General features: G+C 55.4%; 1 protein-coding gene across 3 annotated transcripts; it reads right to left on the bottom strand.

Moving 5' to 3' along the window:
• Positions 1-1153: 1153 nt before the first annotated feature.
• CSF1 (colony stimulating factor 1) lies at positions 1154-21206 on the bottom strand. 3 transcript variants are annotated; one of them, XM_079937841.1, is made up of 9 exons: positions 20948-21206; positions 17688-17810; positions 16359-16421; positions 14626-14796; positions 10127-10274; positions 7900-8921; positions 7328-7380; positions 6929-6987; positions 1154-3299 (listed from the first exon to the last, which is right to left on the bottom strand). In XM_079937841.1, exons 1-8 carry the CDS (start codon positions 20984-20986, stop codon positions 6942-6944), a joined length of 1665 nt encoding a protein of 554 aa, XP_079793967.1. In that variant the 5' UTR covers positions 20987-21206; the 3' UTR covers positions 1154-3299; positions 6929-6941. The 3 variants fall into 3 exon arrangements, with proteins under 3 accessions (XP_079793967.1, XP_079793969.1, XP_079793968.1); XM_079937843.1 differs by having other exon boundaries at positions 7900-8030; XM_079937842.1 differs by lacking the exon at positions 1154-3299 and adding an exon at positions 6047-6079.
• Positions 21207-22578: the final 1372 nt, after the last annotated feature.

The following is a 22578-nucleotide window of genomic DNA, read 5'->3' as shown; positions in this document are numbered from 1 at the left end:
GAGAGACAGGGTGGTAGTGGGGGCTCAGGGCACAGAGAGGGGTAACTGAGATATCTGGGTACTTAGTTCCAGGCATGTTTGCTTGGTGCCCATTCTGACCCTATAACCTTGTTCTCCTAAGTCTGGGGACACAAACTTTTGTGCAGCGCTGTCCAATATGATTTCAGAGATGATGCAAATGTTCTGTTTCTGTGTTATCCAACATGGTAGCCACACGTGGCTATTGAACTTTGAAGAGTGGCTAGTACTACTGAAAAACTGAATGTTTACTTTTATTCCATTTTAATTAATTTAAACCCAAATAACTTCCATATCAGACAGTGTAGCTCTACATGCTTCTCATCCAGGATCACATTTGAATTACTTGAAATGTCTTGAAAAATTTCTGATGCCTGGTGTCTGAGCCTCACGCCTGAGATTCTCATTTTGTTGATCTAGGGTGGGGCTTGGGTACCAGTATTTTTGGAAACAACCTAAGTTAGTTTCAGGTGAGCCAGGGTTGAGACCCACTGATGCAAAACTTTGTCCACCACATTCTTAGTGGTGGGGAGGCCCCTTTTATCCCAGCCTTGCCCAGGGTGTGTGTTTGGGCTATGCTGGGCCTTCAATCACTCTGAAACTTCCCAACACCCCTCTGCCCCTGGAAGTCTGCATCCTTGGTCTCCTCTCCACTCCCAGAAGGAAGATCAGGGCTTAAGGCCACTCACAGAGCTTGCTGGCTCTCCCTCTGCCAGCCTCCCCTAGTTCCCAGTCCAGAGACAGTGCTCATTCACCTCAGAGCCTGCGAGGACCCGGACAGCAGGGGTCAGTGGTCAAGGAGCCTCATCCTTACAGGCCCCTTGGGCCCTTGGACAGAGCCCAACCAGCCATGCTGGGCTAGGCTGGGCTGGGGCAGGGGCTGGTGGGCAGGCCTGACGTTTGGCTGGTTTCTGTCCATTTTCCTATTAAACAGATATGCAGATGAATGTGTTTGGGACAGCGATAATGCAGGAGGTTTTGGTAACAAGACTGGAAGTTGGAGAGAACCCTCCTTCCCCCCGTACCTTGAAAAATGCTTTCTGAGCTGGGTCTCACCCAGCAGCTACTGCTCACCCCTCCGACTCCATTTTTGCCATTCACACACCAAAGGCAACTTTTCCCATGACTCACACGTGGCAGCTTGCGCACTTCTTTTATTATTAAATATATAAGCAGCTTCCTATTTTTTAAATAGATATTTAAATGACTTCATATAAAATTCACCACTTCCAAGTATAAAAACAATATCTCACAGTGCGTGAGCCAATGTTCCCTCTCGGCTTTCTCAGAGAAAAGAAGGGTTCCTGTTCAGGTAGCTGGGGAGCCGCCCAGAGGGGGCTCTGAGGCCCCTCCCACTCCTGTGTCACCAAGAGCCCACAAAGAGTTTCTGTGATGGATTGGACTTGCTTTCACGACCTTTAAAACACCATACGTTTAAGGGGTGGGGCGTGAGGGAGGAATGCTTTTTCTGTGGGGTTTTTTTCCTTCCACTTTTAAATATATATTTTTTCGTATCAAATATAGAGTCTGTGACTAGGAAAAGGGACCCAAAGGGGAAAGTTCTCCACTGCCCTTCCCTCAGCTGACAGCAACAGGGCAGGGGAGGCAGGGACCAGCGGACCCTCACTTTTAAGGGCAGGAAGGGAAGCTCCTAGGCCCCAGTCCAGTGGCCAAGTAGGGCAGGGTCTCTCAGTGGAGGGCCCAGGGCAGCAGGAGAGGAGGGACACAGTAGCACAAAGGGACCGAGGGTAATCAACAGCCCTGTCACCTGCTGCCCAACTCTCAGAGCCACAGCCATGGGCTGACCCAGGAAGCTGAGGCCCTCAGGCAGACTTGGAAGCAGATGCCTGGATTCTCCAAGTCCCTCTCCCACCCTGGCTTGCCTGGTCAGAGAGATGGTGCTAGCGAGGGGTGGGATGAGAGCTGGAGGGTGTCACTGCCTCCCGGGCTCCTACCAGGGACAACCACTCACCCCAGGTGCCAGCCAGCAGCAGCCTTGGGGTTGTGGTTGGGGCAGGGGCCTGGTACAGGGCAAGAGCACAGGCTGGGGGGTCAGGGGTGCAGACCCCTTCCCCCACCTCAGGGCCATGCCCTTAACTTCAAAGACCTATTTTCCATCAGAGCTCACCCTGCAGCCTCTCTCTGTGTCTGTCCCTGCCCTCCTTTTCTCCCTCCCACTAGTCACTTCCCTCTCGGGAATGTCAAAGTGCAAGATGCAGAAACCTGGGCGAACAATGCAGCCTGAAGACCAGCTCTGGCTGGTGGCCCGGGCAGTTCTCCCACCCTAATCCACCCCAGGGATTCAGAGCCGGGTCAGCAGAAGGTCGGGGCTCAGGGGCTCCCTCAGTCGACGGGCGAGGCCGGCTCGGGCACTCAGTGCAGGAAGCTGGGGAGAGAGGCTGGAGGGGTGGGAGGACGGATAGGTGTTTGCTCTCGGGGATGGATGGGGCAGGCTGTTCAGCAGGCGGGTTCAGTATTCACAGTGCAATGGCTTCCTTCATGAGGAGAGCCTCTGCGCAGCCTCCTGGAGAAGCTCTGGCAGGGCTGGGGGGACGCTGGGGCGGAGGCCAGAGCTTGGTCTTGCCGTTGGCATCACGAGCCAAGCCAGGCAGGTCCTGAGGGTAGGGCTGGCATCCCCTCTCCGCCTGGCCACCAGCAGAGGGCAGTTAGGCAAGTGGAGGGTGCAGACCCACTCTGGGCTGTCCGTGCAGACCAGCAGGCCCAGAAGCCTTCTCTTCCCGTCTTTTGGGCTACACACCTTTACGGGAAATCCAGTGACACTGTCCTGCCCTGCGAATCTCATGCTTCTCTCTCTGGAGACGAGTCCCTGCTTGTCGGTGTTGGGATCTTGGCACCAGGCGGGTCCTCGGGCACAAGGGCTCTTCCATTCCTCAGCGCCCACCCTGCTCTCCCATGTCCCACGGGCCTCTGGGTCCCTGGCCCAGGTGTTGGCTTGGAGGGGGATGAGAGGAGGACACAGCCCCTGAGGGGCAGAGGGTCCTCAGCCGGGCTTCCCAGCCTTCCTCAAGCGGATGGGAGCCTCCAGGGCCCCCGATAAATAGCAGCGTGGGGGGCACCTCCAGCCCTCTCTTAGTCAGTCCAGAGTCTGAGGGTCGAGGGCTGAGGGCCCCAGCCTCGCTGCTCTGGTCCAGTCTTGCTCTCCTGAGTCCAGGGGCTCTCATGGTAGGCAGGCCACATTCCCAGGAGAATGGCTGGGGAGGGGTGGTGGTGGATGTCCCCATAACGTCTCCTCGCATGGAGAGACTATCCTGCGTGCCCAGCTGTAGGGGAGAGAAAGAAAGGCTGGTCAGCCGGGTGGGAGTGAAGGGAGGGGTCGCCGAGGACATGGGTGGGCGAGGTAGAGCATTCCTGTGGGCCGTTGGTGGTGCTGCAGACAGGACTCCCCCCATCCTTTCCCTCGCCTTCCCAGCCATCCCAGACACCACAAGGGACCGGGCAGCTTTCTCTGGCAGCAGCCCAAGCCACTGGGCAGACTGGCCTCACCTCCTACCTCCTCCTGGGGAACCAGGGACCATAGGGGGAGGTAACAGGGCCTGGTAGAGGTCCCAGCAGGGCTGGGGTAGGGGGCATTGCTCAAGTGGAGGGGTCTGACGGGGACGGAAAGGGGCACTTGCATGTCCTTAGACCCCTCCTCAGGAAAGACCATCTCACTGTCCTTGGTCTAAAAAAATCAAAAGTGAATCCTGCTAACTCTAGCAAAGAAGAGGAATTGCTCATTCCCACCTCCTCACCACTTATCACAGAGGGTCATCACACATGATATTCAGGACAGCAGGGCAGAGGTATCTGAAGGGGAAGAACTGGAGGCAGTTCTGGACAAGGAAACTCCCACCCTGCCATTTGGCGTGCTAACCCCTAAGCAAGCCAGCCTCCTGCCGGATGGACCAAGGGACTTGCCTCCCTGCATCATCCGTAAGAGTCAGGGCCCTGCTCTCTCCAAGCCCTCCCCCATCCTTGTCCTCAGAACGCTTTGTTCCCAGAGCAGAAATCCCCTGGACTCCATCCAACAGTTTGACTTTGGACCCAGTGTGGAGCTTCCCTCCCGGACTGTCCATGGGCCCTACTAGCAAAACCCGTGATGGGTAAGGAGGAAGGATAGGACCACAGCTTCTGGCTCCCAGCCCATTCCCATGTTCTGGAAGGGGAAGAAGGGAGGACCATAAATTGGACATGAGCCATGCTGGGCGCAGCCAGGCCACAGGCCCTGCTGGGGCCAGGAGGGAAGGAGAGCCAAATGGGCAACCTCCAGCCCATTGCCCCTATGTCTTGGTTCTTGGAGTGGAGGGTCTGGTGTCCACGTTTCCTTTCTGAGGGTCCCTCTCTCGGACCTCTGCCTCTGTGTTTCCCCCTGTCATTTCTCTCCCTAGAGCAGCAGTAAGTCTTGAGGCCGGTCCTGAGTCTCCCTGAGGCTCCTGCCGCCTGGCCTGGAGACCACTTTAGGGCTGTATCCAAGTGGAGGTCTGGATGTGGCCCCCGCCCTGGGTTCCTCTCTAAGTGAAATTTTAAGGGGGGGAAGAGGAAAGCTTGGGAGGGCCTGAGATTAGGCAGGCAGAGGGCCAAGACCAAGGGGGGAGGCAGGGGACCAGTCAGAGGGTGGTACAGCATTGAGCTGTGAAGTCCCTAGGGACCTTGGTCCATCCTCTACTTGCCGGTCCTGACGGGATATGCATCATTCTCGCAGCCCTGCCAGTGTCCCATCTGACCCATCTTCGTTCACCCTACCAACAAGGTGACCCCAGGATTCCAGATGTGTTACTTCTTGCTGTTTTCTAAATAGGCTCCCCTGGTTTTCGGCATTTGGCAGATCCCCTATCTCGCTAGGAGTGGCCCAGACCTGTCACTCCACACATGAGAAGGCCCTGAAGTGCTGGCTTGCATTTGGCATGGGATGTGGCTGGAAACTTGAATGGGTTCACTCCAGCTAGTCAGCCAGCCTGCCAATGAGCAACTCAGGCAGGCCGCCAGCCAGTCAGTTAGCCAATCAGCTCACCAAGCGACTAGCCAGTTAGGCAGTTACTAGCTAGTACGTGTCAGAGTCACCCAGCCGGCTGGTCAGCCGCTCAGAGTCAATTAGTTAGCTGGTTAACTGGTCACCAGTTAGAGACAGCCAGCCAGGGCCAATCGGCCCGTCAGCCCTGAAGCCAATCAGTCAGCATTTGCTGAGTTCTTAGCGAGGATGAAGAAGCCCTCTCTGTTTAGGACTCAGGATAGAAAAAGAAATGCAAAAAAAGTAGAAGACACAGTCCCTGCCCTCAAGGGGCTTACAGACTTCTTAGGGGTACGGAACGCACACATATGCATCAAGTAAGATTTTAAAATGTATAAAAACAAACAATATCCAAGTAAGTGCAAATCGATATAGTATTAACCAATACAAAAGAGAAGAGGAGTACGAGCTAAAAGAGAAACCAGAGGGTGATGGAGACCGTCAGGAAGGGCTGATTCCTGCAGCCTGACTGCGGTCTGAGGGGAAGGAAGGGAGGAGGGCCGTGGGCTGCCTGGAATCGGGGAGCCCAAGGTGAGGAGTGATAAGAGTCACACGTGTATCAAAAACATGGGCGAGGACAACAGAAGGCACTCATCTATGTGCAGGAGACACAACTGGGAGGGCTGTGAAGACAGAATTAGGATTTAAAACAATTTCAGTAGGCTCGGATGATAGGTCTGAGCCCACGAGGTGGTTTTAACAAGGACGAATATAAATTCCCGCACATTGGTAAAAACATTAAATTCTCCAAGTACAGGATAGAGTCCGGCTTGACAGAGGTTTATGGGAAATGGAACTAGGGGCTTTAACAGACCACAAGCTCAACATATGACAACAGCATGATGTGGTTGTTCAAAAAACAAACAAACACGAATGCAATCTTAATCTGTACGAATAGAAGAACACTGTCCAGATCAAGGAAGGTAACAGTCCCACTGTACTCTGAGCTGGTCAGACATCTGGAGCACTGTGTCCAGGGCTGGGCGCCACATTTTCAGAGGGACATTGACAAACGAGTGTGTCCAAAGGAGGGCGAACAGGATGGTGAGGGGTCTGAAAACCATATCATATAAGGAATGTTTGAGGGACTTAGCCACACTTAGCTTAGAGAATTCTTAAAGGGGACATGGATAACTGACTTTAAATACTGGAGGGCTCTCATGAGGGAGGATAGGGAGGGGGCAGGGAAGCCAGTTATGCCTCTAGTGAGGAAGGACTTCCCTACAGTGCTACTGGGAGAGGGCAGGGAGCTTGCCTGCGACTGAGAGTGTGTGATCAGAAGCTGGCTGACTCCCCATCTGGGATGCAGAGACACTAGGCCAAATGACCTCTGAGGGCCCTTCTAAGACTAAGCCTCTATGGCTCCTTGCATCTAAAAGCAGGGAAGTAGAAATGATCTTGGTTGGGAAGAAGGGTCAAATCAGGGCGCAGACAGAGAGGAAGCTGGCAGGAGGTGCGTGTTAGGAGCAGCTGCTGGAGGAGCTTGGGTGCCAAGCTGAGAATGTTGGGTTTGAAGTAGTTGGTGATACAGAGCTGCTGAAATTCCCCAAGAGGCTAAAGACCTTACATAAGAACAATTTGGTTGCTCTGCGATGGAAAGTGGCAGCAAAAGTAGAAGCCCAGTGCAGAAATAATAGCCCGACACAGAATTGGCAGTGCCTGGCCTCAAATGGGGTGGAGGGAATGAAGGGGCAGTGGGAGGCCTGAGGACTCAGGGAGAAGAGGGTTGGCCAGACCTGGCGATAGATGGAAAAGGGAGTAGGAGAGAGAGAGAGAGAGAGAGAAGGGAGTCAAGTGTGGGTGCCTCCGGGGAGTTGGTGGTACCACAAACAAGTTAGGGTGACTGGAAAATTTGGGTGTAACTAATTTTAAGGGGTTGCGAGAGATCCAGATCAGTCTTACCTTAGAATTCCCTCTACACTGGCAGGTCCACCTGTCTGTCCTCATCCTGGGTCAGGGGGCTGCGGGCAGAGCACAGGCTGGCATAAGACTTCAGCAGAGGCCAGGGAGTGAGGGGATCCCCTAAGTTTGCCCCCCAAGCCCGCACACACGTGCTCCAGCCCTCCCAGATTTAGAAGATCCAGAAATGCCTAACCCTAAGAAGAAACTAGGAAAAGTCCCAGATAGCTAGGAAAGAAGAGACACCCTTCCTTCTCCCCACCCACCCCGGAATCCTGTTCTGAACCTCATCTCCTTAGACCAAGTGGGAGAACGTCTCCTCCAAATCTAGATGGGAAATAAATGCCAAGACAGGCCCCCCATGCCTATCAGAGCCCCCCCCCCAAAAAAAAAATCTCTCACCTGCCCTCCGGTTGTTCCATGGGAGAATCCACTGTCTGAGGCTCTCGATGGCTCTGGGGACAGAAAAGAGCAGGCTCACCGAGGAGCTGAGGGAGCGTGGGGACGCCGTGGCCCCATCCTCAGGCAGGGCTGCTCAGGGACTCTACGACAGTGTTGCCAAGCCTCCCCACTCTGGATCAGCCAGAGGGCCAGGGGGCTTCCAGGGGCCTCTCCTATCCTCATACCCCAGCTCTGCAGAGCTGCCAGGCAATGCCCTGCCCTGACCTCACACGCATCACTTTCCTCCTCCATCTCCCCTCCCATCTGGGTCCTCATCCTGCTTTAGACCAAGCGCAGTGCCTCCTACTCTTCTGCCCCAGTCCCTACTGGTTCATCTTGTAAGCCTGAGCCTTCCCTGTTCTTGAAGAAACCCTTCATTTCAACCTCCCATCCCCTGTGCTCAGTCAGCCTCCTGTCTCTCAGCGCCTGAAGAACCCAGTCTGAGCCCAAGTCGTCCTCCGACCTGCTCCTCCAGCCAGGCTGTGCCCTGCCCCCACGCGGAGCCCTGCTCTCCCGCATCGGGCTCTTCTTACCCGCCGCCTCCGCCTGTAGAACAGGAGGCCACCGACAGCCAGCAGGACCAGGATGATGCTGGGCACCAGCAGGCGGAAGACAAAGCCGGGGAGCTGGGGGTCGGAGGGGTCCTTGTGTTGCCTCTCATGGCCTGCGTCAGTCAAAGGAACGGAGTTAAAACGGGCTGGGGGCTTGGCCGCCCCCTCACTTGCTTGTCCTCCTTCCAGCTCTGCGGTGCTCCTCCGGTCCCTGGTGCTCCTCTTGCCTTCCAGCTCCCCAAGGGGCAGCACGTTGCCCCAGGAATGGCTTCTGGGAAGCCTTGGCTGAGAAGAGGGGGCAGAGGGACTGCTGAGGCCGTGCGGGCGCAGTGCTGGGGTCCCGGCAGAGCCTGGCTCCTGGTGGTCTCTGGGCGAGGCAGATGAATGGTCTGCATTCTCAGGTGTGTGACTCCAGGCCTCAGTGGGTCTCACGGGGCCCACCATGGGCAGTGGTGTGCTAGTTACATCCGCAGGCTGCCAGCCCTTTCCTGACCCAGAGAGTGGTGAAGATGCTGAGAGGAGACGGCTGGTCCTGGCAGTCTCTGCCTGGACGCTGCCTCTCCACAACATGCGGGAGGCAAGCTCTGCCCCTTGGGGTATAAGACCCTCACTAGCCTCTCCGGAGGCCTCTTCCAGGTCCAAGTTAGTGCCCAGCACAGAGTCAAGAATGTCTTCCGTCCCAGTGACAGGAGCTCCGACAGAGGGCTGGGGCTGAGGTGAACCTCCAGTGGGGTGGCCCTCGACGCCCAGGGTCTCTGGTGACTCAAAGCTCTGGCAGGTGCTCCTGGGTGGTCGCTGTTTGGCACTGCCCGGGTCCACTGTGCGAAGGGCCTGCTCTCCGGGCAAGAGGGAGCTGCCCTCTGTCCCCTCAGAGTCAGCCCAGGTCAAGCCAGCCATAGGGGCCATGGAGGGGGCGAGGGGCTGCTGAGGGGAGACAGAGGCCGGGTCACTGCTAGGGGTGGCTTTGGGGTACAGGCAGTTGCAATCAGGCTTGGTCACCACATCTGAAAGAACCACAGAGAGAGGGAGAGAGAAGGACGGGGAGGCGATAGAGTCACCAGCCTCCAGCACAGCTTTCCCAGAGGGATGGAGAGGGGTATGTGGGTCTGGGGGTCCCCTCATGCCCTAACTCAGCCCTGGGGCTGAGGAGAGGACAGGACTGGAGCCAATGCTCATGACACAGGCCTTAGACAGGGAAGGTGCAAACTGCAGGAAGGTTCTTTGCAGGAAAGAGCAAAAAGTGGGGTTTAGACACACAGATTGGGGGTTGGGGTCAGGCAAGACCAGAGAACAGCCCTTCCTGGAGTTCCAGCTGGCCAGATGCCAAGCCAGGGGTGACAACAGCCAGCCAGGAGGTTGAGTAGTGGCCTCCAGGACTAACACAAGACACCCTCAAGCCCCAAAGACACTGTTGGTTGGAAAGCAGCAAGGTGGTTTCATGCACAGCAGGGGGCTGAACAGTCACGGCCACAGGCGGGAACAGGCTGGGGCTGGAATGTGGCCAAGGCTTGAGGCCTTGGGATTGAAGCAACGAGACTGGACTTGGCCATTGGCAGGTCGCAGGGCCTCAGCCCCTGCCTCGGGGAGCAAGGTTGAATGTAGGTGGGCACACGTGGCACAGGACGCAGAGACGAGGACAACGCAGGGTAGACATGTGTGCAGCTGGGCCAGCACTGGGAGTTTGAATGATGCTCAGACTTCAAATCCAGCCTTGTCCCTTGAGGGGACACTCAAGGCATCCTGGGGGCTTCTGGAGCCAGGGTATCCTGGTGATTCGCAGCAGGGCTCCCGGAGCAAGGACCCTGAATCCCCGATGGAGCCTCTGCTCTCTCCACGGTACCCCCCATACGTTCAGCCAGCCTGCAGAGCCGGTGGGAAAGCCTCCATGCCTACAGGGCTCTCTGAGAGGGCCCCCTTTTCCACTCCCTGATCTCACAGCCACCAGCATGATCCTTCTTGATGCCTCAACATGCAAACACATGTAGGTGTGCATGCACACACATGTCAGGAAAGGCACGTGCCTAGGACCCCCCAGAGGTACATGAAGCCACATATGTACACAGAACAAGCACGTCTACACACACAGGAGCACGAGGAGCAATCAGGCTGCCTCCCAGGGGTCCCTCCAGCCCCATGCGCCACCTCCCAATGCAGCTCTGTTCCACACGCCCTTCCCCATCCCCACACTTGCTGCCCCTTCTGTGCTCACCTTGGCTGGAGCATTTAGCAAAGCTATTGTTGCAGTTCTTGCTGAAAATGTTCCAGTTCTTTTTAAGGAGATTCTTTGTTTCATTAAAGACATTCTTGATCTTCTCCAGCAACTGGAGAGGCGTCTCATAGAAAGTTCGGACACAGGCCTAGAAGGAGAGCAGAGACCCCCTCGATGAGGATGAGCATTGGTCCCACGTCTCTAGCTTGTTTGTCAAACTCCCTTGGCCTCTCTTTCATCTGTCTTCTTTTTCTCTTGTTTTCTCCCTCCCCTCTACCCTGGTTTGCAGGACCCCTATGTCCTGAGTTGGTGAAATTTATCATTTATTCATGGCTCCATTTAACACACATTAATGTGCCAGGCATCTGGTAACTACCCGGAAATCACGCAGTAAACAACAGGGAGGTGGTCCCTGGCCGATTTGGACATTGAGTCCAACAGGGCATCGTTATTAAACATATTGTTACAAGTGTGGTGAGTCCTAAGAAGAATGATCTGGGCTTCCCTGGTGGCGCAGTGGTTGAGAGTCCGCCTGCCGATGCAGGGGACACGGGTTCGTGCCCCGGTCCGGGAAGATCCCACATGCCGCGGAGCGGCTGGGCCTGTGAGCCATGGCCGCTGAGCCTGCGCGTCCGGAGCCTGTGCTCCGCAATGGGAGAGGCCACAACGGTGAGAGGCCCACATACCGCAAAAAAAAAAAAAAAAGAAGAAGAATGATCTGAGAGTGTATAACAAGGGGAACTAAATGAGGGCCTGGGGGAGTCCCCAAGGAACTGACCAGGCGATGAGCAAGACTTAACCAGGAAAGGAGGCGGGGTTGGAGAGAGCTGTCCAGGTGGTGAGAATAGACTGTGCAAAGGTCCTGACGCAGGAAAGAGCCTGAAATGTTAGAAGATGGAAAAGAAAGCTACAGTGGCTATAGCACAGCCATCTAGGAGGAAAGTGACAAGAGATGCAGCTGAGAGAGGTCAGCAAGGACCAGGTCCTGCAGGGCCTTGTAGGCCGTGCCAAGAACCATTAACCTGGGCTTCCCTGGTGGCGCAGTGGTTGAGAATCCACCTGCCAGTTCAGGGGACACGGGTTCGATCCCTGGTCCGGGAAGATCCCACATGCCGCAGAGCAACTAAGCCCATGCGCCACAGCTACTGAGCCTGCGCTCTAGAGCCTGCGAGCCACAACTACTGAGCCCGCGTGCCTAGAGCCCGTGCTCCGCAAGAAGAGAAGCCACCAGAATGAGAAGCCCGTGCACCGCAACGAAGAGTAGCCCCCACTCGCCGCTACCAGAGAAAAGCCCGCGTGCAGCAACAAAGACCCGATGCAGCCAGAAACAATAAATAAATAAAATAAAATAATAAATTTATTTAAAAAAAAAAGAACCATTAACCTTATCCACAGAGCAAAGAGAACTGAGGGGATGTTGGGGAGGTGAGTGGAGCATAAGATTCCAGTCTTTTAGAGAGATCATCCTGTGTGGTGAGGAGAATGGCCTGGAGGAGGCCATGGGGCTGTGGGTCCTTCTCTGGCACTGGTGTATCTTGGAAGGAGAGCCAAGGCTGCCCCAGCTATGCCTGTTGAGCTGCTCTTTTCTCTTCTGCTCGTGGGACCCAAGCTCCCCACACCCCCTGGAGCTCTGAGAAACTTCACACACTCCTGGTTTTCCTCTCACCCCTTGAGCTGCTCCATCTCAGTCTCCTTACCAGGCTGCCCCCCTCCACCTGACTTCCATAGGCTGGCACTCCTCAGGGCTCAGTCCTGGGCCCACCCCTACTCTCATCCCAGACACTGTGCCCAGGGCTTCATCACATCTATGGCCCACCTGCCGATGACTCCCAAGTCCTTCCTTAAACTGACCTGCCTGGGGAAGAACTACGGGCTTTACTAGGTGCTGAAGTCCTTGAAGGCATCACTGGCTGCCCAGGGACTGTGCACAGTGGGCCCTTAGTAGATGTTTACCAGATAAAGGAGAGAATGAATGCGGGAATGAGAACACCTGGACTTGACTGCATCACTCACCAGCTCCGTAACGCTGGCCAAACGAACTTTCCAGCTTGGGCTCATCTCTTCATTTGTAAAGTCAAAACAACAATCCCTGCCTGCCTCCCGCCCAGGGCAATTGTAAGGAACAGGAAAGTGGCTTCTTCTCACCTTTCTTATAAAATCTCTGTGTCCTTCACACCTCACCTCATACTTCATAGAGAAAACAAGGCCAGAAGGTCCCGATGTCTACCTGTCTCAACAGAGTCTGTGTCTTCTTGCCTCCCGAGCTCTGAATCCCTCCCCTGCCGGCTCCTCAGGAGACCAGCTCCTCCAGCTTCACTGGCTCCCCGCTCCTGGAGTCTGGCCCCCTGCCCCCAGCATCCCATACAGCGTGCAGGGTGGGCGGCTTGCTAAAATGCAGATTCCGAGGCCCACCCACAGACCCAGTGAATCAGACTTTCTAGGGGTGCATACTGGGAATCTGCATTAAAAAATTTTTTTATTAAAAAATGTTTTTTGAGTTTTTATTTAAAAGGAAGGTGTTTTCTTTGGAACCTGCATTTTTTTAAATGAAGACTTCCTTTTTATTTATTTTTATTTTTTGGCCACGCAGCATGCGGGATCTTAGTTCCCCAACCAGGGATCAAACCCGCACCCCCTGAAGTGGAAGCGTGGAGTCTTAACCACTGGACCACCAGGGAAGTTCTGGGAATCTGCATTTTAAACAAGCTCCCAGGTGATTCTTACGAACCTCAACATTGGAAAACCACAGATCTAATACCTCTCTTATTTAAAAGTCTTCCCTCCCTCCATCCCACACTCACTCCAGCTACCTCTCTTTTTCTGCCGTTCTTTGGAGCCAGGTTCTTCCACAGTGTTGCCTCTACGTCCTCACTTTCTGTTCACTGATCGGGCACCTGCCTCCAACAGCGACCTCCACGTTGCCAAATCCATTGGACACTTTTCAGCCCTTCTCTTGCTTGGCTTCTCAAACCCCGTGTGATAAAGTTGACTACTCTTCCCATCTGGAAATGCTCTTTTTCACGTGCTCAGGGATCCCACATTCTCCTGGGTTCCCTCCCATCCCTTAGACCGCTCCTCAGCCTCCTTGCCAGGCCCCCTCCGGTGCCTGAGTTCTAAATAAATGCTGGGTTTCCTGAGCCTGTTTCTCTTCTCACAGTGGGCAGTGTCATACAGTCCCCTGGCTTCACCGATGACCTACAGACCAACACCACTTACGTCTGTCTATCACCAGCCAAACTCAAGACCCATACGTCCAGCGGCCTGCTCGACATCTCCACTCGGCCATTTCACGAACATCTCAAGTGTAATGTACCCCAACCTGAACTCCTGCCCTTCCCCCAAACCTGCTCTGCCCCATTTCAGCACCACGGGAACTCCACGTGCTGGAGACAAAACCATCATGACCCTTCCCTTCCCTCGACAACTCACGGCCGCTGCATTACCAAGTGCTCGGGTTCTTTCTCTAAACTCAGGAATGCGTCCCCTTGTGTCACCTTCACTGCACAACCCTAGTCCGAGCCGCCTGGACTTGCACCTCCTGCTGGCCGCCCAGCCTCCATCCCTGCTCCCTACATACCATGGCCCGCACAGCAGCCAGAATGGTCTCCCAGCGCAAGTTAGACTGGATCCCTCGCTCTTTAGACAAAATCCCCCATCTTTAAGACCCCAGGTGATCTGGCTCCCACCTCCCTGGCTCTCTCCCCTTCACTCCCCTGCCTTGGCCGTGCTGACCACACCTGGGGGCCGAGTGTGCACTTTCCTGCTCACCTAGGACTTTGTGCCCAGCGTTCTCTGTTCTGGAATGCTCTGACCAGCCTTATTTCTTCCTGTTACTCACCTTTGGACCTCAAGTGAATATTTTCTTACTCAGAAGCCTTCCCTCTCTCTCCTTTCCCACTGCCTTTTAAATCCAAGTCCTGTTTCTCTCTCCCGCAGCCCCACGTACTTCTCCTTCCTGGCTCACTCCCTCACCTGCCTGCTTCAGGTCTTCCCTCTCTGGTTTTCTTTCTGCAATGCAGTTATTGACACTTTACTTACGTATTTCGTTAACTGTCTCACCACCCCTACATGTAACCTCCATGAATGTGGGGAATTTTGTTTGATCACAGCTGTATCCCAGAGTCTAGAACAATACCTGGTATGCAATAAGCACTCATTAACTATTTGTTGAATGAATGAATAGTCCTCACGGGCTAAAATTCTATTTACTTGTGTCATTGTTTGTTTAATGGCTGCCAACCTCACTTAACTATAAGCTCTAAGAGGGTGGGAACCATGTAGTTCTTGCTCTTGAGACATCGTCAAGGCTTAGCACTGTGCCTCCTGCACGGTGAGTCCTCGGCAAAGGTTTATGGGATGAATACGTGAGTGAGAGAGCAAGTGAGCAATGACATGGGTGAGGCCAGCGAGTGCCTCTGTGCCTACGGGTAGGGATGGTGCCACCGCAGCTGCCCTCTGCCCTCCCCGACTCAGTGCTCCTGGCTCCAGGGCCCTCCTACCTTGTCCTGCCCTTCATAGTCCCTGGTGAAGCAGCTCCTCAGCCGCAGAGAGAGTTCCTGGAGCTGGACAATGACAGCGGCATTGGGGGTGTTGTCTCTGAAGCGCATGGTGTCCTCCATTATGTCTTGCACCAGGAGAAAGGCCTTCTTAAGGTAGCACACGGGGTCGTTCTGAAAAGTAGAACCTGGAGTTGACGACCCGGCTGATGCCACTTGGGAGCCCAAGCTCCCTGCTGGATGCCCTCATCCCAGGCAGATGGAGGGCTGCAGCCTGCCCTACCCTTACTCCTGAGGAGAGGGGCCACCCACTCCAGTAAGAAGGAGAACGCTGCCCTCAGCTGGCTTTCATTCTCCCTTGTTGCGATCTGGTGCTGCTGGGGATTGTGGTAGAGGGAAGGAAATGTGGATTCTGACCAGAGAGATCCTCAGATTTCTGAAAGATGAGGCTTTAGTCAGGATGAAGGTGTACAGGTAGGGTGGGTTCTGGGGAACTTCTGTTTCTCTGTCTCTGAGCCTCTTTTGGCCTGCTTTCACACAAAGCCCTTTACCATACGGCTCCTTCTAATCCTCCAGGCCACGGGGATACTGGAGACTACCTCGGGGTCCAAAGAATGACCTCAGTGTTTTGTCTCCCTAAAGAGATGGTGGGTGCCTCAATGAAGACTCGGCTTTTAGCTCTGTATTCCTAGCACTCGGTGCAGTAGGTTCCTAGTAGTAAATGCTTGGTAAGGTGTGAGTGAGTGAGTGGAACACCGAGGTTACTCCTTGGACCATGAGGTGGTCTCCAGTTCTAACAGAAATGTGTATGGGTCAGGTGTGCAGAAGCTCGGAGATGGGAGCAAATTCTGGGCACGATGGTGATTTTCTAGGAGGCACAAAGAAGACCAGACGTGGAATAAAGGCTGGGGTGGGAGCAGCTGGAAAGGCATTACGGGCATCAGAAAGAGCTTGTGCAAAGGCTTGGAGGCAGGAAGAAACAGGGAATGGGAGTAGTGGGTTGGGCCGTGTGATAGAGACTGGAGCTTGTGAACCCCAGGCTAAACAACCTAGGCTTTCTCCTGGAGTGAGGGGTCTCCAGGTTTGGGGGAGGTGGTGAGGATAACAGGCTGTGGTTCAGAGAGGTCGCCCACTAGTGGTGGGGTGAGGGGTGCACTGGATGCAGGAAGGCCATTTAGGAGGCTTTTGAAATCGTCCAAGCAACTGATGGGGTGAGGGCCCAGAAGCCGGAGATGCTGGGAGGTAGAACCAGCAGCACACAGTTGGGTGTGGGATAGGAGGAATAGGGAAAGGGCTGGACTGATTCCCTCGTTGCTGGTCTGTCTGCTGGATGGAGGTGACATCCTTAAACAAAACATTTGACCCAGAAGAAGTACTGGTTTTCCTTAGGCCTTAGAGCCAGCCTGCCCGCGTTCAAGTCACTTACTACCTATGTTCTCTCCCTTAACCTCTCATGAACAAGAAGAGTGAACCACATAGTCAGGATCAAAAGTGCCTGGCGCATAGTAAGACCTTGACATGTGCCAGGCCAGCAGAAGGGAGCAGCAGGGGACTCGAGGCCTGGGCCCTGCCCAGCTCAGCCCTGGACCCTGGCACCCCAGACCTGAGTACCAGGGATCCTTACACCATACCCTGCCCAGCTCTAGGACTTCTCCTGCCTTCATGCTCCCACATACACCCACCCTGGGAAGTTCATGCATGCTGGCACATGGGCCCTGTAAACAGCCATGACTCACCAACTGCTCCTGGTCTACAAACTCGAAGGCAATTTGGCACGAGGTCTCCATCTGACTGTCAATCTGTAAGAGAGAGCAGGCCAGTGGTGGCAGGGTGTCTGCACTCGACTGAGCTTGCCTAAGGACGGGGACTCGAGTTTCCGGATGGATCAGGGTTTGATCCTCATCCGTCTCCCCCCAGCCACACCTGGAAAGACAGAGCCAAGGCTAGGGGAAGACCTGTGCCCTCCACGTGCCCAGGGGAGGTCTACAGAAGAACAAGAAGTCTCTGTCTTGTACCTCCCACTCTGACATCTCACAGATGCCAGCTTGTTATAAGGAAGAACTATCTAATGTAGGACATAATCTCCCGTGGGAGGTAGTGAGCTCCCTGTCCTGGAAGGAATTCAAGCAGAGGCTAGACAAGCTCTGGGGATTCAGGATCTGTAGGGACTGAGGCTAGATGCCCTTAAAGCCCTTACTGGCCCTCAGAGCAGTGGTTCTGTGATTCTAAGCCTCAGAGAATGTGGTGGCTCTTGGTCTACCTTGGATTGCTGCAGCAGCTACATACAGGAGGAAGAGTGTAGGGGGTGATAGAGGCAGGAGGCCCGGCATATGGGCTCCAAGCTCAGGGCCCTGGAGCTGGCCTTAGCCTGTGGTGCTCCCCACTGCCTGGCTGGCTAGAGGGATGGTAAATTCTCTTCGGAGCAGGACAGCAGCCATGACAGCAACCTGATTCTGCCGGGCTGAACCACGTTTGAAATTGTTGACGACTCTGCTGGCACGATTAGAGTGAGGCACGGGCTCCTTCATGGCCTGGGTGACCAGGCCATCCCAGCCCCAGGGCTCAGGCAAGAGCCAGGGAAGTGAGGGGGGAGGGCTGGGAGTTAGGCGGGAGCCTCCCTTCCAAATCTGGCTGAGGCCCTGGTGCCAGGCTGGCGGCACATCTGGGAGTCCAGGAGCTAGAGGCAACATCTGGACACAGCAGGCAGACTGGGCTGGCTCCTCAGAGGAAGCATCCCACCGAGGGAGAGCTGGCTTTACAAACTTTTGCAGAGTCCACGTTTGACATTCCAGGCAATCATTAACCTAGGCAACCAGCTAGAAGTCCACCCTGTCCACCGCCTGCAGGGGAGTGGGAGAGGGCTTCAGGATTGAGGGGGGGCTCAGAGGCATTGACCTGTAGAAGGTCAGTGAGAAGAACATCGGTGGAGCTAGTGGGAGCCACGAGCCACATCCTGCATGGCCATATTTCTCTGCCTACAACCACTCTCTTTAGCCCTGCTCCCTGACTCCTGCCTCCGTTTCCCCAGTGGGGAGAAGGTAAGGTAGGCAGGACCACACACTCACCAGCTTCTGCAGGACCTGCAGGTGTCCGTTCCCAATCATGTGGCTACAGTTCTCCGACACCTCCTCGGTAGTACTCCTGTTCACGAGGAGACAGGCCAGCAGCAGCAGGCGGCCCAGCCATGTCTGTGACAGAGAGGGCATAATTTCTCCCCAGCTCTCACACTCCCCAGGAACCCCCACGCCCTGTTGAGGGTGGAAAAGCAAGGACCTCAGACCCACAATGCTACAGACCTGCCCCTCATTCCAGAACGCAGCATTCCCCAAACCCACCTTACTCAGGATTTCCTAGCAGCCACGCACAACCTTGCTCTCCCTCGCTAACAATCCAAATGTCGTCTCCTCCAAGAAGCCTTCCCAGATTAACCCAGGCCAAGCCTTACTACACATTGAACTTCTAATGAGGACATGGGAGGTATGCCTACCAGTCTAAATGTCAATTACACAGGAAACTCCTTGAATGCAGGACTTGCATCTACCCATTATTCTGTCTCTGCAATATCACACACTGAGCCAGGCATCTTGTGAGCTGCCCACTCCTCTCAAGTTCATGTTCTTGCACTGGCTGGCTTCCAGACTTGGAGCCAGAGGTATTTGCCTGGGCCCAGCCCTTCCTCCTACCTGATTCCACACAGGTCTGGCTCTGCTACTGGAAAAACCAGGGGCCCCAATTCAGTTTCACTGGGAACCTATCCCGCACCACAGACCTTTGGAGCCTGGGTATGTGTGTCAAAAAGAGCCCAACCGATTAATCAGAGGCAGCAGTGCCAGCTCTAGACCATCCCTGGCTGGCACCTGCCTATCGGAGCCCCATCAGGCTCTGCATCCAGCCAGTCAGCTCTTAGCATTGCAAGAATGTTTTCTGAGATCTCTCCCCTCTTTCAGCACCCACCTGGCCCGGTAGCTGCTTACCCCCAGAGTGATGGGACAGGCTCCTGACACCCTGTTGTTCCCCTTCCCTCCTTCTTGCCAAGGTCCCCTTAGCCCTCTCCCTGGCTCTAGGTCTCCCCTTCTCCAGCCAGAAGCAGAGAAAGACCCTTGGGTTTTCTTTCCGAAGCTGGATATTGCCTCCTGGCAGATTCAAGGAAATGCTGTCAGGATGGGGTGTGGGCTGGCACCTTCCTGGGTTCTGGGCTCTGGGCTCTGCCTCAGTAATTCAGATGACGAGACAAATACTGCAAACAAGTAGCACATTGGAGGCTATGAAACAGTCCACAACAACATGCTGATTTACATATAACTAAAAGCCCAAATGTTTGTCAGCTCTTACTAGGGAGGAGAGGCCCTGGCTGGGCTCCAGGGAGGTTGCAGGGAGGAGGGGCCACAGTGAGGCCTTGAAAGATGGGGAGAAGTTGATGGCAGAGAGAGGGAAGGAGAGGCCTGGAGGAAAGAGGCACAAGATGGCCCAGTGCCATTCAGCACAGGGATCTGGTGAGGGTCCTGGTCTGACCTGGGGGAGGGAGACCGTGGAGGAGGGAGAGCAGTCATGGAGGAAACACTGGGCTCTTTTGCATGGTTGAGGAGGTAGCTCTGGGTGGGAATAGATGCCCAGGCCCTCAGGAACCTGCAGTTCAGGACCCATGGGAGGAAACTGGGCCGTGCAGAAGGTATGTCTCTGCCCCAGGCTGGCTGCCCCTGAGGCTCTGAGCCCCAGCTGTCAGTGGCATGGAGGAAAGGGCCTATGGGGGAGGGGATGCTTGGGAAGACAGCCTTGCCACACGCATTTCAAGATATTGATGTTTGAGGACAGCAAGGAGAGAGCAATGCTTAACCCCAAGGGCTGCCTGGCTTTTGGCGTTATTTCAGGCACCAAGTGGGAGGCTGACTTCGAAGGTAGCCAAAGGGGCCACCCTGCACCTGGGGCCCTGATTTGGCCTCAGCGGAGGATCTGGACAGGCACCAAAGGGTTAACACTCTAGCTTGCATCCGGCTGGGCCGGCTCTTCTCCCCGCTTCTTTCTTCCTCCCACCCACCAGCCTTGGCCTCTGGGGTAACCACAGGAATCTCTTCAGTCTCAGAGAGATGCTGGGACATCTCAGCCCAGCTATCCATCCTCACCTGCCTCCTATCTTGTTCTATCTTCCCCATCAACAAGGTCCCTGGAGAGATCTTATAGCATGAGTGGACCCTTGGGCTGCCCCTGTCTAAAACCAGCCTCTTTCTTTCCACCTTTCCTTTCCTCCTCTTTCCTCGTGGTCTCACTTCCAGCCCCTGTTTGTCTTGTTGCCTATCACCTCACCCTTCCTGATTTCCCCTCCTAACCCCAACTCTTCTCTCTCAGTTGGGCTCCTCCTCCCCCGTGGAAGGGCTCTTCCCTCTTACCCTACCTGCAACCCCCTCCCTTAACCTCCAAATATTTTTCTGCTTCTCTCCCCCCTGGGTTTCTCCTCTAGGATTCCTCAGAAGCAAACCCATTGGAAGACCACTTACTGTCCATTAACGGTGCCACCCTGCGCCATCTAGGAGCTGCCCCACGGTTGGGGCAGGACAGTCCCCATGCAGTCCTGAGCAGCCCGCTGTCCCTGTCCACAGTTCTGCAACCCCAAACCTTCCTTCCACCTCCTCTACCACCACTAAGCCCAGGATCTCCCCAACGGACTGAACCAGGTTTGGCAGGAAGATTCAGAGCTGGCCCCATGCAACTCTGGGACGCCGCTTCCCACAAAACATACTTGATCCAGCCACCCAAGTGCCCAACAGCTTCTGTCTGTGAACCGGAACAAGTAGTGGCTTGCCCTGCACCTTCCTTTTGCCTTGGCATTCTATAAGCTGGATGGCCCCTGAACTTTCCCCATCCAGAAGCGCCCACTCCCCAGCAGGACCTAGAAGCATGTGTTTGGCCCATGAGGAATGCCCGCTGGGAAGGCACCACCCTCAGCACACAGCCACTCCGCCTGTCCCTTGGCGGTGGCTGATCAGAAGGGAGAGAGTCAGGGACGCAGCCTCTGTCCCGTGGCTGCGAGCCCCTTTCTCTTGCCAGCGGGTGGCTCAGTGTGCCTCTCCATGCAATGGGGGTGAGCAGCCTTCCCTTTCCCGAGGGAGTGCCGCAGCCCCAAGAGTAGCTGCAGGGCCGTCTCGGGTCCCAGCCAGAGCGCGAGGGGCCTCGCGCAGTCCGTGCGCAAAGATGGGATGGAAACCGGAGCCCGCTGCCGGGGCGGAAGAGCCTCGGCAGTCGGCGCGCCCGGGCAGCGGGCTCCCAGGGGCCGCGCCGCCGAGCTCCCACCCCAGCCCGGCCAGGGCCCCGCGCCACGGCCGTCGCTTACCGTGGGAGGGCAGCGCCCGGCGGCGCCCCGCGCGGTCATACGGGCAGCTGGGTCCCGGCCGGGCGCGTCGGCCGCCCTCGCTCTCTCGTTCGCTCGCTCGCTGGCCGCTGCAGAGTCCACGCCCCGGCCGAGGGCCGCGCTGCTGTCCCAGGAGTGAGGAGGGACTCGCGGCGGCGCAGAGAGCCCCCTGGAAAACTTTCACTTTCCCCGAGCCGGGCTCCACTGGCCAGCTCCTCGGCACAGCCTTTTAAGCGGACTTGTGAGGCATGTGGTTTATGGGAAATCACCTTGGACAGGCGCCAGATGCACACACACGCGCGCGCGCGCGCGCACTGACACAGACACACAAACTCCAGAGGCCCACTGAACCGCCTCCCCGCCCCCACCCCGAGGGCTGGTCTTCTCCGCTCGTCTTCCAGTCGCCTTGTTTGCTGTGCTCAACGCCAAAGCCTTCGAGAAAGTAACGCGGGCTTCACCGCTTCCCTCCCTCCAGCGCGCCGGCTTTGGACAGAGCCTCGCCTTTCCTTCCGCGCTCTCCAGGCGGATCCGGTGTTCTCTCTCTCTTTCTAATATTCCTTTCAAGGGACTTTCCCTCTAGGCCTGAAAATTCCCAAATCCGAGCAGGAAATGGCCTGAGAGCAGGGGCAAACACTGGAGACTGGGGCCTCCCCCGCTGCGCTTCCTGCAGCACCTTGTGGAACCCGAGTCAGCAGGTTTGTAGGCAGCCCTCTCCTTCTTATGCAGCCCCCAAGCCGCCCGCCCAGCCTCTGTCTCCTGTTCTGGTGTCAGGGTGGAGGCAGGGAGGCTAACTACCTGGCCAGAAGGGGATGAGTTGTGTCCTGTGACAGGGAGCTGGGAGGCTCTGCTGTGTGCTAGGGGATGCTCCCAGCACCTGACCTGCAGGTGATGTAAATGCTGGCTGGTACCCATGCTCCCCTCTGAGCCTCCAGACCTGAGGAGATTGGCACCTGGGCCCTAGATTTCCCTTGATGCTTTTGGAAATGCATTTACTGAGATGATTAATCACATTTCGTCTCTACATGAGAATGAATCTAAATGAGGCCTAATAGGAGGAGCCTGTTAATCATAAAGCCAAATTCAGGAGCTTTCTCTTTCTTCAATTCACTACGGTTCAATGTTTCAATCTCTCTGTGACTCCACCCAACCCCAGCCCCTGGGAAATACATGCTATGCAGCCGGGTCTGGAAGGGGCATCTCTTGTCACTTGCTCCAGCCCCAAGAAGTAATTTTACACCTGCATGCTCTTGTTCATACTGGTTCCTCTGCTTAGAATTATCCTTTCCCCACTTGTCCTTAAGGCAAACATCTCACCCTTCAAGGCTGAAATCACACCACGTCCTTCACCAGCAAAGCCTTCTTTGACTCCTCAGGCAGATCAATGGGTCCTTTTCCTGCGGTCTCACTGAATTTGGCTCCTTTCTCTGTGGTCTCCCTAAGTTGTTTGTCTTTCATTCATTCATTCTCCACATTATTCTAAAAAGTATTTCAGGTGGCGCCGATAGTTATATTTTGAATCATCAGACTGAAACTTCACCCCCACCCTGGACTGAGAGTTCCTCCAAGCTGGTCCCATGTTTACCTCCAAATCAAAAGTGCCCAGCACATAATAG

The sequence above is a fragment of the Stenella coeruleoalba genome, assembly GCF_951394435.1.
Source record: "Stenella coeruleoalba genome assembly, chromosome: 1".
Lineage (NCBI taxonomy): Eukaryota > Metazoa > Chordata > Mammalia > Artiodactyla > Delphinidae > Stenella > Stenella coeruleoalba.
This window is presented reverse-complemented; position numbering and strand designations above follow the sequence as displayed.

What these genes read in the sequence shown, in the direction of transcription:
- CSF1 (XM_079937841.1), bottom strand. Translation starts at nt 20,986, where the DNA reads ATGACCGCGCGGGGCGCCGCCGGGCGCTGCCCTCCCACG. An exon ending in ACTATGAAGGGCAGGACAAG is followed by an intron (nt 10,275 to 14,625) that starts GTAGGAGGGCCC and finishes CTCTCCTTCTAG; the next exon opens with GCCTGTGTCCGAACTTTCTA. An exon ending in TGCTAAATGCTCCAGCCAAG is followed by an intron (nt 8,922 to 10,126) that starts GTGAGCACAGAA and finishes TGGTTCTTTCAG; the next exon opens with ATGTGGTGACCAAGCCTGAT.